Raw genomic sequence first — 17,570 nt, forward strand, 5'->3', positions numbered from 1 at the left:
CTCACTGCAGGAAGAAGTAGCCACTGCCTGGAAAGTAATCCGCACAGAGCCTATAGTCTTACGCCTACGCTTTTCCCTTTCTCAGTATTTGGATGGCCCTGGTATGTGTTCCTTTGTCGATTGAACGTTTACAGATATTTTTAGTGTTTGTTTTATTACTCATGCCAACATTTTACATTTTGAGGGGCATTATATTTGTTTCAAGGAGAACTACTCGTACCCTTCTCTCTCCTATTTCTGTCCTCACATCCTACATACAACCAATAGCACGTAAGGGCACCCAAAAGGTTACTGTCTAAAGACCAGATCATTCATCTTTATATGTAACCAATAGACTAGCATAACGATGGCCGGCCAGATCTACAAGTGTGCTTCACCTTTTGTGTACCCCTTTTTTTTTTCTTCCCCATAGATTGTAAGCTTTTGAGCAGGGCCCTCATTCCTACTGTAGCTGTTGAATTATGTACTATTTTGTTTTGTATTTGTCTATACAACCCCCACCGGACTGTAAAGCGCTGCGGAATATGTTGGCGCTGTAAAAATAAACTTTATTATTATTATTATTACTACTGCCTTATAGAAATATTAGCCTGGCATCAATGTACTGAGTTACAAAGATAAGCATTTATTGAGGTTATGTGAGACAGCAACAAAATACAGTGTAACCTTGGATTAGGAGCACAATTGGATCCGGGAGTGTGCTCTTAAACCAAGTTACTCTTATATCAAAGCGAATTTTCCCATAGGAAATAATTGAAACGCAGACAATTCATTCCACAGCCCAAAAAATATTTACAGTATTTATACAAACTTATTACAGTAATACAAAATAATGTAATTTATTCATATAAAATTATTACAGTACACTAATACAAAATACTGTGCAGTACAGTAAAAAACCTATAAAACAAATTAAACTGCACATTAACTTCCAATAAAATTGTTGGTGTGCGAGAGGTACAGTATAAGAAATGGGCTGTACTGATTAGCCGAAAGTGAGTACAATACTGTATCCACAAGTGCAAATTGATAGACATGCTATATAGTATATACTGTACTGTACAATGGTATACTGAATACAGTACATAAGTACAGAAAGTTACTTACAGAGCAGGTCAGAGCGCGGTGAGAGGATAGAACCGGAAGTGTACATGGTGGGAATTTGCTCTCCTTGCAAAGCATTGCTCTTAAACCAAGTTACAAATTTTTAAAAAGCTTTGCTTGTCTTGCAAAACACTCTCAAACCAAGTTACTCTTAAACCAAGGTTCTACTGTATCACTATTTCTTTAAGGCGCCTTCACATTAACTCTGGAGTGTGTGATTATCATTACCATGTCAACAGTGTATCACACAAAGTTACTTCGTAAGGGCATAACAAATGGATATAATCACCTAATATCTGGTTCAGAACAACGCTGAAGCATATTGCCATAGAGATAACCCCGATTCTTTTTTCTATTTTGTAACATCATTGTGTATATTGTTTCTAGATATCTGTTTTAAAAGAATAAGATAATTTTGTATTATAATCTTTTAAAAGGAATTCTTTTTTAACAGCATATTTAAAATCATATTCTTTGATAATTGCAAAATAATAATAATAACTGGATCAAAACAGGAGAGTACGGATTATGCCATTAAGTTTGAGAAAGTAGCCACTTACCATTAGCGACGTCGCTGTTGAGGTCGCTGCAACGTCACAGAATATGGTGACGTTGCAGCGACGTCGTTGTCGTCGTCGTTATGTGTGACACCAGCTTAAGTGTTTTACAAAGTCTGAGTCATATTGCAATGGATTGTTGAAAATCCACTTGTGACTTTTAGGATCGCTACTTCCAATAGGTGGCGCTGTGCTAGAGTTTGTCTCCTTTACTGGAGAGACAATTTACAAAGTTAAAGAAGGGAACGCCAAAGGATTAATAAAAAGGAAGTTTGACCTTGGACAAAACCCTTTAAATACAGTCAGTGGATCTCAATTATAATAGATCAAGCAAATTTGTCAGTATCTATATATGCACTACATCTGGCAAAGCTACAGAATAGGAGGTATACAATTAAAAGGTATCCATCAGCAGGTTTTTGCTATGTAATCTGACAGCAGGATGAGATAGGGAGGAACAGAGAGCACTTGGTTTACATGGTGCAGCATTTATGATGGAATCACAGTTTTCTCTGCTGCAGATCTAGCAGGGCTCAGAATGTGGAGCCCTGTGTAACACTTTATGTGTACATTGTGAAGTGACAGATCGCTGCTAATCAGTGGTGGAAGCAGGGTTGGACTAGGAGGTAATAAAAATAATAACAATTGTATTCAATTATATAGCGCTATTAATTCCATAGCGCTTTACATACATTGGCAACACTGTCCCCATTGAGGCTCACAATCTAGAGTCCCTATCTGTATGTCTTTCAAGTACAAAGAAGCTTGTTCTCTAGTGAAAATCTGCTGATAAAAGACTGATTGTACACCCTACATCATGGTGCTCTCAGAATATATAGGAAACTGCAATAAAGAGCAATTCACAGATGTGATGCTCAAATCCCTCAAAAATCAAGTATATAAATTAGCACAAAAGTGGGAATAAAATGTAACTTTTAATAATGACACGTAAAAAAACATATATAAAATCACTTACTTCGGCAGCAGCCTTGCTTTGTTTAAGGCCCCCTTCACACGTCCGTGATACACGTGCGTGTTTGGTCCGTTTCCGTATATACCGGAGACACGGCCAAACGTGCACCAATGTTAATCTATGATTGTGGTCACACGTGCGTTATTTCATTATGTCCGTGTGTGCGTGTCCGTGATCCGTATGTGTTTGTGTTTTGCACGGATGCATGTCCGTTATCTGCACGGAGCACGCACACGTGGACACAATGAAAGTCTATGGGTATGTGCACACACGTTAGTAAACACGTATGCATCTACCTATAGTCCATGTCCGTTTGGTGTTTTTATTTCTAGTGATGTCGGCTATTCTTTCTATTTCTGTGTATGTCGGTCAATCTCCCTGAGTCCGTCGGTCGGTCTCTCTGTCGGTCTCTCTGTCCCTCTCTCACAGTCTGTCGGTCAGTTTCCCCCCCTCTCTCATACTTACCGTTCCCCGATCACCGGCGCGGCACTGCACAGCATTCACACTGCTGCGGCGGCTTTTACTATTTTGAAAAAGCCGGCCGCTCATTAAACAATCTCCTATTCCCTGCTTTCCCCGCCCACCGGCACCTATGATTGGTTGCAGTGAGACACGCCCCCACACTGAGTGACAGGTGCCTCACTGAACCCAATCACAGCAGCCGGTGGGCGTGTCTATACTGTGCAGTAAAATAAATAAATAAATAATTAAAAAAAGCGGCGTGCGGTCCCTCCCAATTTTAATGCCAGCCAGATAAAGCCATACGGCTGAAGGCTGGTATTCTCAGGATGGGGAGCTCCACGTTATGGGGAGCCCCCCCACCCTAACAATATCAGTCAGCAGCCGCCCAGAATTGCCGCATACATTATATGCGACAGTTCTGGGGCTGTACCCGGCTCTTCCCGATTTGCCCTGGTGCTTTGGCAAATCGGGGTAATAAGGAGTTAATGGCAGCCCATAGCTGCCACTAAATCCTAGATTAATCATGTCAGGCGTCTCCCCGAGATTCCTTTCATGATTAATCTGTAAATTACAGTAAATAAACACACACACACCAGAAAAATCCTTTATTAGAAATAAAAAACACACACATATACCCTGGTTCAACAATTTAATCAGCCCGAAAAAGCCCTCCATGTCCGGCGTCATCCAGGATGGTCCAGCGTCGCATCCAGCTCTGCTGCATGGAGGTGACAGGAGCTGCAGAAGACACCGCCGCTCCCGACAGCTCCACGCGGCAAATGAAGACAGCCGCGCGATCAGCTGAGCTGTCACTGAGGTTACCCGCTGTTACTGGATCCAGTGACAGCGGGTAACCTCAGTGACAGCTCAGCTGATCGCGCTTCTCACCTCAGTTGCTGCGAGGAGGTGACCGGAGCGGCGGTGTCTTCTGCAGCTCCTGTCACCTCCATGCAGCAGAGCTGGATGCGACGCTGGACCATCCTGGATGACGCCGGACATGGAGGGCTTTTTCGGGCTGATTAAATTGTTGAACCAGGGTATATGTGTGTGTTTTTTATTTCTAATAAAGGATTTTTTCTGGTGTGTGTGTGTTTATTTACTGTAATTTACAGATTAATCATGAAAGGAATCTCGAGGAGACGCCTGACATGATTAATCTAGGATTTAGTGGCAGCTATGGGCTGCCATTAACTCCTTATTACCCCGATTTGCCAAAGCACCAGGGCAAATCGGGAAGAGCCGGGTACAGCCCCAGAACTGTCGCATATAATGTATGCGGCAATTCTGGGCGGCTGCTGACTGATATTGTTAGGGTGGGGGGCTCCCCATAACGTGGAGCTCCCCATCCTGAGAATACCAGCCTTCAGTCGTATGGCTTTATCTGGCTGGCATTAAAATTGGGGGGGACCGCACGCCGTTTTTTTTAAATTATTTATTTATTTATTTTACTGCACAGTATAGACACGCCCACCGGCTGCTGTGATTGGGTGCAGTGAGGCACCTGTCACTCAGTGTGGGGGCGTGTCTCACTGCAACCAATCATAGGCGCCGGTGGGCGGGGAAAGCAGGGAATAGGAGATTGTTTAATGAGCGGCCGGCTTTTTCAAAATAGTAAAAGACGCCTCAGCAGTGTGAATGCCGTGCAGCGCCGCGCCGGGGATTGAGGAACGGTGAGTATGAGAGAGGGGGGGAAACTTCAGTCACTCGGGGGATTAGCGGTCACCGGTGAATCCTTCACAGGTGACCGCTAATCAGTACTCGACACAGACAGAGCCGCGGTATGAGGATGAAGTCGGGTGAAGTTCACCCGAGTTCATTCTCATCGCGCAACTCTGTCTGCTGTCAGCCGTCATTTATAAATGACATTGTGCATCACACACATGGACATTCCACGTACACATACACGTTAATTCCACACGCACACACGGACGTTCTACACACAAACACGGCTAGTATACGCAATTCACACAGGTGCCACACGGACCATAAAAACGGACACAAAAACGGGACACGGACCCGAAAAACGGCCTGTAACACACGTGCGTGTTTTTCACGGACGTGTGAAGGGGGCCTAAGGTGTAGTTCTCCTTTGGAAGGAGATTGTCAGTATTATAAAAGGTGGTTACATGTCATATGCGTGCCTTATGATAGTTAGTAAGGCCCCTTTCACACGTCAGTGATTCTGGTACGCTTGTGCTTTTTTTCAACGTACCAGAATCACTGACATACGCAGACCCATTATAATGAATGGGTCTGCTCACACGTCAGTGATTTGTCACTGCACGTGTCTCCGTGCAGCGTACCCGCGTGTGCGTGATTGCTGCACGGAGACATGTCCATTTTTTTCTGGCATCACTGATGTTCCACGGACCACGCAGTGGTGTGGTCCGTGAAACACGTGCCAGAAAAAAACGTACTTTTAAAATAAAAAACATTTTAACTCACCCGGCTTCAGGCGCTCTCTCTGCAGCCCGTTCTCCCTGCTCCTTCTGTGCCGGCTGATTACTGTCGCGCATATTCTTTATGCGCGACACAGCCGACCCGGAAGCAGCTACTGTGGGGGTCATCGCCGGCCGGATGCTACACCGCGGGAGCGATCAGCACCATGGACAGCGGGAGCGGGCGCAGGTGAGTGAATCTCTAAGTGAAATCACGGGCCACGGAGAACGGAGCCCGAATTGCACTTAGACAACCCACGTGTGCCGTGATTTTCGCCACACGCAGGGACATGTGCGTGTTTTACACGCCAGTGAAAAACGTCACTGTTTTTCACTGACGTGTGAAACGGGCCTAAGAGAAGGGTTGTTAGTTAGGATGTGGCTTATACTCTTCCCTGTAAGTTGACATTAAGTAATCACGTATTTGAATCTTCTTTTTTTTTCTTCCTGTAAATTCTCTTGTTTACTTTAATAAAGAAAGATTAAACATAAAATCAGTTACTTAGAAAAAAATAGGACAAATGCCCAATGTGCATATATGAAATAAATCACCATTCCTTATATACGAGGGGCTGCTGATAAGTCTTTGGCTTTGTGATCTTTTTTTTGTTTCTATGGTATTGAATGTTACTTCACATGAAAGCCTTATGTGTCTAATTTATGTTTTCAAAATTTTGTGTTTGTTGCTTATGGCAACAGTGTTCTATGCATGCGGGAAAATAAAATGGCGGAGTCTAATGTGGTAGTTACAGCAATTGAGAGCAGAGAAGTGTTAAAATTCTTGTTTCTGCAAGGAAAGGCCGCAAAGGATATTCATGGTGATATGTCGCAGACATTGGGGGATCAATGCCCTTCATATTCCACAGTTAGGAACTGGGTTGACAAATTTAAAGCAGGCCACTTCAGCACCAATGATGAGGAACGTACTGGACGACCTAGAGTGGTGATTGTTCTGGAGATCGTCGATGCTGTGCACAACCTCATACTGGAGAATCCACGAATTTCAGCTAAAGCAATAGCAGACATCGTGGGGATTTCCCGTGAACGTGTTTGTGTCATTATCCATGAACATTTGGACATGAGGAAGCTATCTGCAAAGTGGGTCCCCAAATGTTTGACAACAGATCAGAGAGGCACGCGAGTGAAAACTTCCCGATCCATTTGCCAGCATTTCCGGACTAATAAGAACTTCCTGAATCGACTGGTCTATGGATGAGACCTGGATTTTTTTGTATGACCATGAAAACAAGGAGCAGTCAAGAGAGGTGGCACAATGGTTCTCCTCATCCGAAGAAGTTCAGGGTGCAAAAATCAGCCACCAAGAAGTCTGTGTTCTGGGATAAGAAGGGCATGCTTCTAGTAGACTACCATCAAAAGGTTTCCACCATCAATGCCAGGTATTACTTTGAACTTTTGGACCAATTGAAGGCAGCTCTGAAGGCCAAAAGGAATGCAAGCTGTCCAAAGGAATCTTGTTACTGCACGACAACGCCTCCGCTCACACTGCACAAGCGACCATGGCAAAACTGGCAGCACTGGGTTTCCAGCTGGTTGATCACCCACCTTATTCACCAGATCTAGCTCCCTCCGACTATCATCTGTTTCCAAACCTGAAGAAACACCTCAAGGGTACCAAATTTCACACCATTTCTGATGCCTTGGCTGTCTGGTTTGAGGCACAACCGAAATCCTTCTTTTTGATAGGCTTACAAAACTTGGAATACCGATGTAAGAAGTGTGTTGACATCAGTGGAGAGTTTGTGGAATAAATGTAGTCTCATAATCCTATCTTGCTTCTTTCTAGGTAAAGCCAAAGTCTTATAAGCAGCCCCTCATATACTTTGAAAGGTAACAAGTGATGTTAAACTGGGACCTGTTGAAATGGTACATTGTGCCCATACAGACGGATATATTGTAATATACCTATTCAAAGTAACATATGCAGGGAATGACCATAGTTAACATTACAAAAAGTAGTGCACAGTAATAGGCTGTAACAGGCTGCAGATGGTAGGAAAAAATGCTAGTATAAATTACAGTTCTATGTTAAATATATATTATTTTCACACTGTGCAGACCATCAAATACAGATGCTGAAAGAAATCCAATTCACCGTGGTGGCTGGATTACACTATGTCCTTCTGTATGGGCGCATTGTAGCATTTCAACAGGGTCCCAATTTAACATTACTAGTTCCCTTTTCCAAGCATATACAGTGGAACCTTGGATTAAGAGTAACTTGGTTTGAGAGCATTTTGCAAGACAAGCAAAGCTTTCTAAAAATATGTAACTTAGTTTAAGAGCAAGGATTTGCAAGAAGAACAAATACTCACCGTGCACCTTCCGGTTCCATCCCTTCGCCGCACTCTGACCCGCTCTGGAGGTAACTTTCTGTACATATATACTATATACAGTATAACATTGTACAGTACAGTATATACTATATAGCATGTCTATCAATTTGCATTTGTGGATACAGTATTGTACTTTCTTTCCACTAACCAGTACAGCCCATTGCTTGTACTGTACCCCCCTCATACCAACAAATCTATTGTAAGCTAACTTGCAGTTTAAATTGTTTTATAGATTTTACTGTACAGTATTTTGTATTAATGTACTGTAATTTTATATAAATATAGTACATTATTTTATATTACTGTAATAAATTTGTATAAATACAGTAAATATTTTTGAATTGTGGAACAAATTGTCTGTGTTTCAATTATTTCCTATAAGAAAATTTGCTTTGATATAAGAGTAACTTGGTTTAAGAGCACACTCCCGGAACCAATTATGCTCGTAATCCAAAGTTCCACTGTATAGGGAATGGTGATTTATTTCATATATTTGTATGAACTTTGGGAATTTGGCCTATTTTTTTAAAGGTATGTGATTTTACATGGGATTTTTGATGTCATTATTAAAAGTTATATTTTATTTCCCTCTTATGTGCTAATTTACATATATTAGATTACATAGAAAAAAAACTTGATTACAGATCAAACTTAGGGCTTGGTTCCACTTGCGATTAACATGGACTAGTGCAATCTGATAAAATATTGGATTGCACCCGCACTATTGTTAATCAATCAGGCAGTGTCCATCTGTGATTCTTTTCTCATGCCATATCGGCATGAGAAAACAATCACAGCATGCTGTAATTAGCAGCTTGTCTCGGCTCACATGCACCCATACAAGTCTATGGGTGCGTGTGAAACATCGCACTGCACTCGGATGTCATCAGAGTGCAGTCCGATTTACGCACAGACAGACAACGGTGAAGAGGGAGAAAGGGCTCCCTCCTTCTTCTCCTCCGCTGTGATCTGATTGCAAGATCGGATCACAGTCACAAGACACTGGGCTGATGCTCACAGCAGAGCCTGAGCCGAGGGTCATTAGCATATCACTTCTGATGCTGCTTTGGAAGCGATGCGCAAGTGGGACCAAGGCCTAAGAGTGAGTTAGGCTGAATTCACTCATCTGTAAATAATCGACCATGTATGGATTGCAATACCCTGCTCTACTGGAGGTTCTTTTGGCCTGAATTGACTCTCATACAGTATATTCTTGTGAAGCAGTAAATATATCAGGTTAGGAGACCCGCTGGTTGTGAACAGTTTTGTGATTAAAGTAGACACATACGAATATAGCCTTTGATAGGTAGGCTGCCCTTTTATTTATTTCCTTGTATAATCTACCATGAAACTTAAGACATCAATGAGGATAAATTGATCATTTTAAGAGACAAGCTGACACATTTCATAGATTTAGATTTTTCCATCTACCACTAGGAGGACATCTTATTTGATGCATTTCTAATATACAGTATGTTGAGATGAACAAAGATTTGTTTTCGGTTGTCTGTCACTGTACAGAATTACAAAAAGCGTGATCTTTGACTTTTATGTGTAAAGGCCACTTTACACGCTGCAATATCGGTACCGATATCGCTAGCGTGGGTACCCGCCCCCATCGGTTGTGCGACATGGGCAAATCGCTGCCCGTGGCGCACAACATCGCCCAGACCCGCCACACTACTTACCTGCCCTGCGACGTCGCTGTGACCGGCGAAACGCCTCCTTTCTAAGGGGGCGGTTCATTCAGCGTCACAGCGACGTCACAGCTGCGTCACTGAACCGCCGCCCAATAGAAGTAGAGGGGCTGAGATGAGCGGGACGTAACATTCCGCCCAACTCCTTCCTTCCGCATTGCGGCCGGGAGGCAGGTAAGGAGAGGTTCCTCGTTCCTGCGGTGTCACACGTACCGATGTGTGCTGCCGCAGGAACGAGGAACAACTTCATTACTGCTGCACTAACGATATTAGAGAATGGACCCCCATGTCACCGATGAGCGATTTTGCACGTTTTTGCAACAATGCAAAATCGATCAAAGGTGTCACACTCAACAGCATCGCTAAAGCAACTGGATGTGCGTCACAAATTCCGTGACCCCAACGAGATCGCTTGAGTGATGTCGCAGTGTGTAAAGCGGCCTTTAGGTCTAGTAAAAGTAAGGTTAGACATCAATATTAAAAAGGTATTCCCATTTCAAAAATCCAATCCCAGTATGTAGTAGACAATAATAACATTAGCGAATACCTCCAGTAAGAAATGTAGTATAGTTCTACTGATATATCCATGTCTCTTACCTCATGTTCAGGGTATTGCAGCTTAGGTATCCATGGTTACATCCTCTCATATAGTGAGTTATGTAGATAGTTAGTTGCTAACCATGGATACTTTAGTTGCAATGCCCTGCACATGAGGTAAGAGACATGGCTCTATCAGGAGAACTATAATACATTTCTAATTGTAGATATTTGCTAATATTATTATTACACCTACTACATATTGGGATAGCTCTTGGAGATGGGAATACCCCTTCAAGTTAAAAAGACCATAGCATTCTAATTATTCTGAAGCCTATTATGTTCCAATAGACTTTCTCAAAGTGTATACAGTAATTATACATTATTCAATTTAGATCATCATATTCTCCTTTACAATTAAATCACTTTACTAATCTTACATTCCCTATAGAGCCCACCATTGATGTTTTTCAACCATCAAATAGAGAAGACTTTGGACTAGGGATTCAGTTAAAGAAGTAAGTATGAAATGGGATGGGAAGTCGCTGGGGACAGGCATTGATAATGAGTGCTACATAAATTTCTTCCTCTTTCTATTTCCATGTTTAAGCCTTGATTTTGCTAAATGTTATTTTCCAACCTGTTGTCTAACTGCATCTTCAGTTCTTCTGAAAGAATTATTATTTATTTGGTGCATTCCTTTCTTTCTTTGTTTCCAGAATCTTGTCCCTCTTCTCCTCTCATCAATGGCGGTATCTCAGTAATGAAGTATTACGCTCGCAGCAAGAAAGAAGGTTACGATGGCTTAGAGTCAGTGGTAGTATTAAGAGATTTCGGGCTGGACTGAGTATTTTTTCTCCAGTACCCAAGTAAGTATTCTATTTCACAACAGTATAAAACATTTTATAGTACATTTTTTTTCTACAAATCTCCCTCATGTGCATAATGTGATCTTCGTAATGTCTACTAACCTTTCTTTTACAGGTTTACTGGTAATGGTAAGCTTCCATTCAATGTGTCTAGTTTCTTATCAGGAGAGCTTACAGCACCTCTTTTACAAGCATAGAATAAGAAATAGGATGCATAACCACTAGCTCACCATGAGCTACACGTTATCCATAGGGGTCATAAATTAATCCTTGTATAATGTATTCTTTATCCGAACATTGTCACTAAGGCCCCTTACACAGATCAGTTTTTTGCATCAGTCACCATCAATTTTCTCGACAGATCGACAGATCCGTCGCAGATTGTGGCTAAACTGATGCAACGGATCCGTTTTTCGACGGATCCGACTAGATGGGGGCTAAATTATAAATTGGGGCATGTTCAGTTAAAAAAAACGGAATCCGTCACCGGATTCCGTCATTTCCCGGATGATGACAGATCCTGCGCCCATTTGCTTCCATTCTACCAACCGACGGATAGCGATGGATCCGTCGCTGCCAGTTTTTTCGACGTACACAAAAAACGTTACTTTGGTCATCGTCTCTGTCCGACGGACAAACATTTTTCAACGGATACGTTGAACAACGTATTAAATGTGAGGCCATCAGTTGCAATCCGTTCCTAATACAAGTCGATGAGGAAAAAACGGATCCAGCGGTATCAGTCGCCGGATCCGTTTTTTTCAAAATTTGACGGATTGTGACTGATGGCAAAAAACGGATGTGGGAAAGGGGCCTCAAACGTAACTCTAAGCAATGCATCACTAGGAATGGACAATGTATCAGTTAGTCTCCAATAACTGACCACAGTTGAGGAGATCACAAGAAAGTACCTAGAGAAAGTACATCATGTTACAACATGTTAAGGAAATAGGGCCCAGTATGTGCTACTAAGTCACCATAGAATAACAGCAATACCAAAAATAGTTCATATGCCATTAGACTCAGTCAAGCATAAAATATGGTCATGTATTAAGCACATAAGAAATAAAGCTCTATTATGACACATGGTCACTAGGAGTACTAGAGCAATTTACTCACAGCATAATTGTGGAAAAAGCGTCTTTAGAAGGAGGAAGATTTTATCTTTGGCCCCATATATTGTAACAATCCTAAAAGTCAATACTGACCCTTTAATGAGCCTTGTCACATTAATTAGGATAAGAAATTAGAAACTCCCTTTGCAGACAAATGTTTCGGGGTGTCGCCCCTCCTCAGTGCAAGGCAGGAAATCTAATTTAGCTAGATGAGATGCTTCTGACTGGACATCTAAGGGGAACGTTTCTCCTTGGGGAGAGTAGTATTCCTTAAAGAAACAAAGACGGAATTTTGCCACGCGACCGTGGAAAAATCCAGACAAGATGATAAGATGGTGATTTTTATTGTCGATGCGTTTCTGTGAGCAATTTCTCCTTCTTCGGGACAAAAAAGTCACAGGATTTTTGTTGTCCTGAAGAAGGAGAAATTTCTCTTAAAAATGCATCGACAATGAAAATCCCCATCTTATCATCTTGTCTGGATTTTTCCATGGTAGTGCGGAGAAATCCCGTCTTTGCTTCTTTAAGTAATACTACTATCCCCAGGGATTCTGCAGCAGCTGTCTTTGCCTTCTCAGTAATTGTGGCTTTTACAACTACCCCAAGTGAGCCTGTTTCTGTCTTTTCACATTACCCACTATCCTCAGATAAGACCCTATTTGCGCTACTTTTTCTTTCCAGTTTATTGCCTTCCTTGAGGAGAGTGACATGACTGACATGCTTGTGTAAGAAGACCTATAGGCCATGTAATTTTTCTCTTGGAAATTAAATATACAAATAGCTTCTTCACATGGAAGAAGTTCTCTGGCACCATCTATTGAATATAACAATCCTAAAAGTCAGTATTGACTTTAATTTACCACTTGACCACTCTATTTGTAGACATGTGTTTCGTGGTGTTGTCACTCAGTGCAAATCAGGAGAACAATGTAATAATTAAAATCCTTCATTTTACTATAATCCCTCAACAACACTCTATATTTTGTCATTTCTTTTTTTTTTTAACTTCGTTTTTTTAACAATTTCAAACATGGTACAACTGACATTTGCCATATAAAGATAGCTCAGTATATAGAAAGTAATATTTGAATATAACAAGGAACAGTCATATAAAGTCCATAATATCTTTAGCACTTAAGATAGAACAATGTTATTATCCATACTTCTTATCATTTTCATATATATTAAATTTTATATTGAGCATAAGAACAGCTGTAACTATCAGCATGACCATATTTTGAAAACAAGATAGAAAGAGGAAGAGAAAAAGGAAGAAAGAAAGAACAACAACAACAGCCACATTGCATTATTATATCTCAATATACCGTTGGTCAGTGTTTCATATCCCAACATCTAACGGGAACCACCTTTATCCTCATAATATCCCTCAAACCTCCGCAAGTGTGTCTGGAGAAGAATTCCACAAACCCCAGATTTTGTTAAATTTTCCTGGGCACCCCCTATTATCATATACCACCCGCTCATAGATTATGGTTGCATTGACTAGTTTAACCCAGGACCGCACAGTTGGATTCGAATCTCCCATCCACCTCAGAGCTATTAATTTCCTGGCCAGAAACAATGCCTCTCTGAGGAATATTGTCATGTAATGATCCCAGGACTCTTCCTCCACCACTCCAAACAGGCATATTAAAGGGTCACACAAAACAGGAATCGACACAATCGATGTCAGCAGAGATGTCACTCCCCGCCAGTACGAAGATATATTGGGACAGCTCCAAATCATATGTATGAAATTTGCCCCTGAGAGATGACACCTCGGGCACTCCGATGTACAAGAACGGCCCATACTAAATAATCGAGTTGGAGTAAGGAATGCCTGGTGGACAATGTAGCATTGAATCCATTTATTATTAACCGACGGGGATACCGCAGTCGGAAATTCCAATATCTCGTCTCATGCCTCTCCCTGTAGAGAGGGAATTAGAGATTTCCATCTATCCTGGGCTGGCAAGGGGTCTGACTCCACCCCCACTGACAACAGGTAAGAATATATAGCTGAGATGAGGCCTCGAGGTCCTTGTGATTTTAGAATACCTATCATAGGAAGTGATGATATCAATTTCCTCACTCCAATTTTCTGTATGTGGGATTGAATCGCTGTGCGAATCTGCAGGTATCTAAAAAACTGTGATCTTGGAACATTATATTCAATCTGGACTTGTTTAAAGGACTTGAAGGTTGTGGTTCCCGGGACAAAAAGATCACCTAATGCATTGACGTTGTGAGTGGCCCAGAATTGCGCCAAGGGGTGATCTCTCAGAGTATGGAAGTGGCTATTCCCCCATAATGGGAGTTCCGACATCACCCCTTCGAAGTGTACCACCCTTTTGGCTTGTCGCCAGACTAATCTTGCCAACCTGAGGAGGGGTAATTGCCGTGGTGTTCTCAGTCCATCTGATTCCAGAAAACCCACTTAACAATCAGTCCCAGCCGCGTGTGCCAAGTGACTCTCAGAGTTTGGCAGCTGACATCCAGGCATCCAAGTCTCTAGTGCCCTAAGCTGTCCCGCGAGGTAGTAGAGGAAGAACTCCAGTAAAGCCATCCCTCCCAGTCTTTTGGATCTCTGTAAAATGGATAACTGAAGTTTGGGTTTGGATTTCCCCCATATGAAAGAAGTAGTAAGCGAGTTCAACATTGAGAAGAAGGATTTGTTGTAGTGTACAGCTAAGCTTTGGAAGTAATATCATTTTGATTAAATTTATTCTGCCAACCACTGACAGGGGTACCTTGCTCCACAAGTTATATTTAAGTTTAACGTGCTCCAGAAGTGGTGTTATACTCGTCTGCAGGTCTAGTGTATGGTCTTTCTGTATGTGTATTTTCAGGTATTTAAAGCTAGTTACCACTTGCAAAGGTGACCTACCCTCCATTGAAATTCCAGACCCATGCATTAATGGCATCAAAGCCAACTTATCCCAGTTGATGCGTAGTCCTGAAAACTTCCCAAATTTATCTATAGTGTCTATAACCACTGGTAGAGTCTCTTGCACTCGATCTAAGAAGACAACCATGTCATCCGCATACAATCCTATTTGATCTGTGCGTTCGGCTATAGTGATTCCAGTGATCTGTGGATGAGAACGGATTCTAATTGCCAAAGCTTCAATAACTAGTGCAAATAATGCTGGAGACAGAGGGCATCCCTGTCTTGTGCCCCGATTCAATGAGAAGGGTATAGACATAGCACTAGACTTGACTAGTATCCTGGCTGTCGGGGACCTATACAACATATGAATCCAATTACTGAATTTAGGCCCAAAGGCGAATCTCTGGAGGCAGGCAAATAAAAATGGCCATTCTACCGAGTCAAATGCCTTGGCCACGTCCAGCGAGGCCAAGGCCCACTCGTTCTCCTGGACCAGTGTGCTATATTGCACTATGGACTGGACCCGTCTTATATTTATAGAGGTGTTTTTCCCAGGCATAAATCCGGTTTGATCTGGGTGAACTATACTCAATATGACTGAATTAAGCCTGGACACCAGTATTTTGGTAAAGATCTTGTAATCCACGTTAACTAGGGATATAGGACGGTATGAACCGCAGTCTAGTGGGTCTTTACCCTCCTTCCTCAGCACGACTATATGTGCTTCGTATAAGGAGGCAGGTAGAGAGTCGCCGGCTGAAAAATGTGAGAAGACCTCTAAAAGAATCGGGGCCAATACGTCACAATATTTACTATAGAATTCTATGGGAAGGCCATCTGGACCCGGAGATTTCCCCCTAGCCATATCCGAGATAGCAGTAATCACTTCACCCAGTGTGATGTCCGCCTCCAGAGACTCCCGTTGTGATCTACTCAAAGTGGGAAACTCCAAATCCGACAAATATGTCACGCAACTTTGAACTCCATGAGGATTTCTAAAAGTGTATAGGGTTTTATAGTATTCCCAAAAGCACTCTAAAATATCTTCAGGTGATGTAGCTATTGAACCATCCATCCTCTGTATACCCAATATTGTATTTGAAGTGTTGTGTTGCCTAACCATATATGCCAATAATTTACTGGATTGATTTCCAAGCTCAAAATATGATTGTCGGGTAAAGAACAATTTGGGTTTGAACCTGGTCTCAGAGTGCTGCATATATAACCTATATGATTGCATCCAGGCCGCCGTATTTCCATCGGTTGGGGCCGATATATATATTGCTTCTGAGTCCCTAAGTCTCCCCTCTACTATATCATCCTCAGTTTTAGTCACTCTTTTAAGATATGTTATGGTTGAAGACAAACACCCTCGAAGGTAGGCTTTAAGAGTGTCCCACACCAAATTAATATTCCAGGGTTTAGGGTGGGCTTCCAGGAAATCCTCTATTTGGGTCAGAGTTCTATCACTTTGATCTATTAGTTTCAGCCAAAAGGGGTTTAACCTCCAAAAGGGTTTACCAACATCTTGGTTAGTCTTCATAGTAAGAATCACTGGGCTGTGATCTGATATGCCCCTGACCCCGTGTACCACGTCATCCACCCAGGTTGCGATATTGCTCGACCCAAAAATATAATCCAGTCGGGACAGCGTGCGTCTAGTAGAAGAATGACATGTATATTCTCGAGTATTAGGATGCCAGAGTCACCAAAGGTCAATCCACCCACCCACCTCCCTCCGCGCATTGCCGCAAATCAGTCAAGTGTGTGGCCGAATGTTGTCCCCCTCCATCCATCTGAAACCTGTCCTGCTCCTCATTCATCACAAGATTAAAATCCCCCATACATAAGACATATGCATCTGGATAATTGAGGGCAAAGCTCAGTGCTTGTTTAAGAATGGAGATGCAAGCTGTCGGGGGGTTGTAAATACATAACAGCACATAATCTCTAGAGTTTATAGACGCATATATAAACACAAATTAACCCTCTGGGTCACGCCTCACCACCTTCACTTCCCAACGGATATGTCTAATAGAGAGACACCCCTGGAGTAGCTGGTGTGGAACGCATGTGCCGACCATTGTACCCACGGTTTGTTTACTAGTCTGGCTGTGTCTCATGTGAGGTGAGTCTCTACCAGTACCACCAGTTGGGCCTTAACTTGCTTAATTTGGGAGAATACATTAATACGTTTTTTGGGCGATTTAAGGCCTCTAACATTCCAGGTCCTAAATATCAGCTCTCAGGGGAGGATAAGTTGTGCTCAGCTGCTATAATCCTGGTGCTCGGGAGAAAAAAATAGTCAATCAAGGAGGTAGTCCCGGCACACAGTATATGAAAAGAATCCGGTCAAGTCCAGGTATAATATACTTAAACAAAGTTTCTTTATTTTTCACCAAAATAATGTACTGCCCAACGTTGCGGCTCTCACAGGAGCCTTCACCAGGGGCCAAGAGTACCGAGGTTGGTGGTTATGATAAGAGATCTTATAGGTGCATCAGGACCTGAAAACTGGAGGAGAAATTTAGAAGAGTCAGCTTAATGAACACTCCGGTAAGAGGAATTTGTTGC

The 17,570-nt window shown here is 42.2% G+C and overlaps 1 protein-coding gene across 2 annotated transcripts in view; it reads left to right on the forward strand.

Annotated features, from left to right (window-relative positions):
* Positions 1–17,570, forward strand: part of PARP6 (poly(ADP-ribose) polymerase family member 6) — a 154,334-nt gene that overhangs the window by 55,556 nt on the left and 81,208 nt on the right. For both annotated transcript variants that reach the window (XM_075345538.1, XM_075345539.1), the window contains exons 6-8: positions 11–101; positions 10,574–10,640; positions 10,842–10,991. In XM_075345538.1, coding sequence (XP_075201653.1) covers positions 11–101; positions 10,574–10,640; positions 10,842–10,991 — 308 coding nt within the window. The remainder of the gene's footprint in view (positions 1–10; positions 102–10,573; positions 10,641–10,841; positions 10,992–17,570) is intronic.

The sequence above is a fragment of the Anomaloglossus baeobatrachus genome, chromosome 4, assembly GCF_048569485.1.
Source record: "Anomaloglossus baeobatrachus isolate aAnoBae1 chromosome 4, aAnoBae1.hap1, whole genome shotgun sequence".
Classification (NCBI taxonomy): domain Eukaryota; kingdom Metazoa; phylum Chordata; class Amphibia; order Anura; family Aromobatidae; genus Anomaloglossus; species Anomaloglossus baeobatrachus.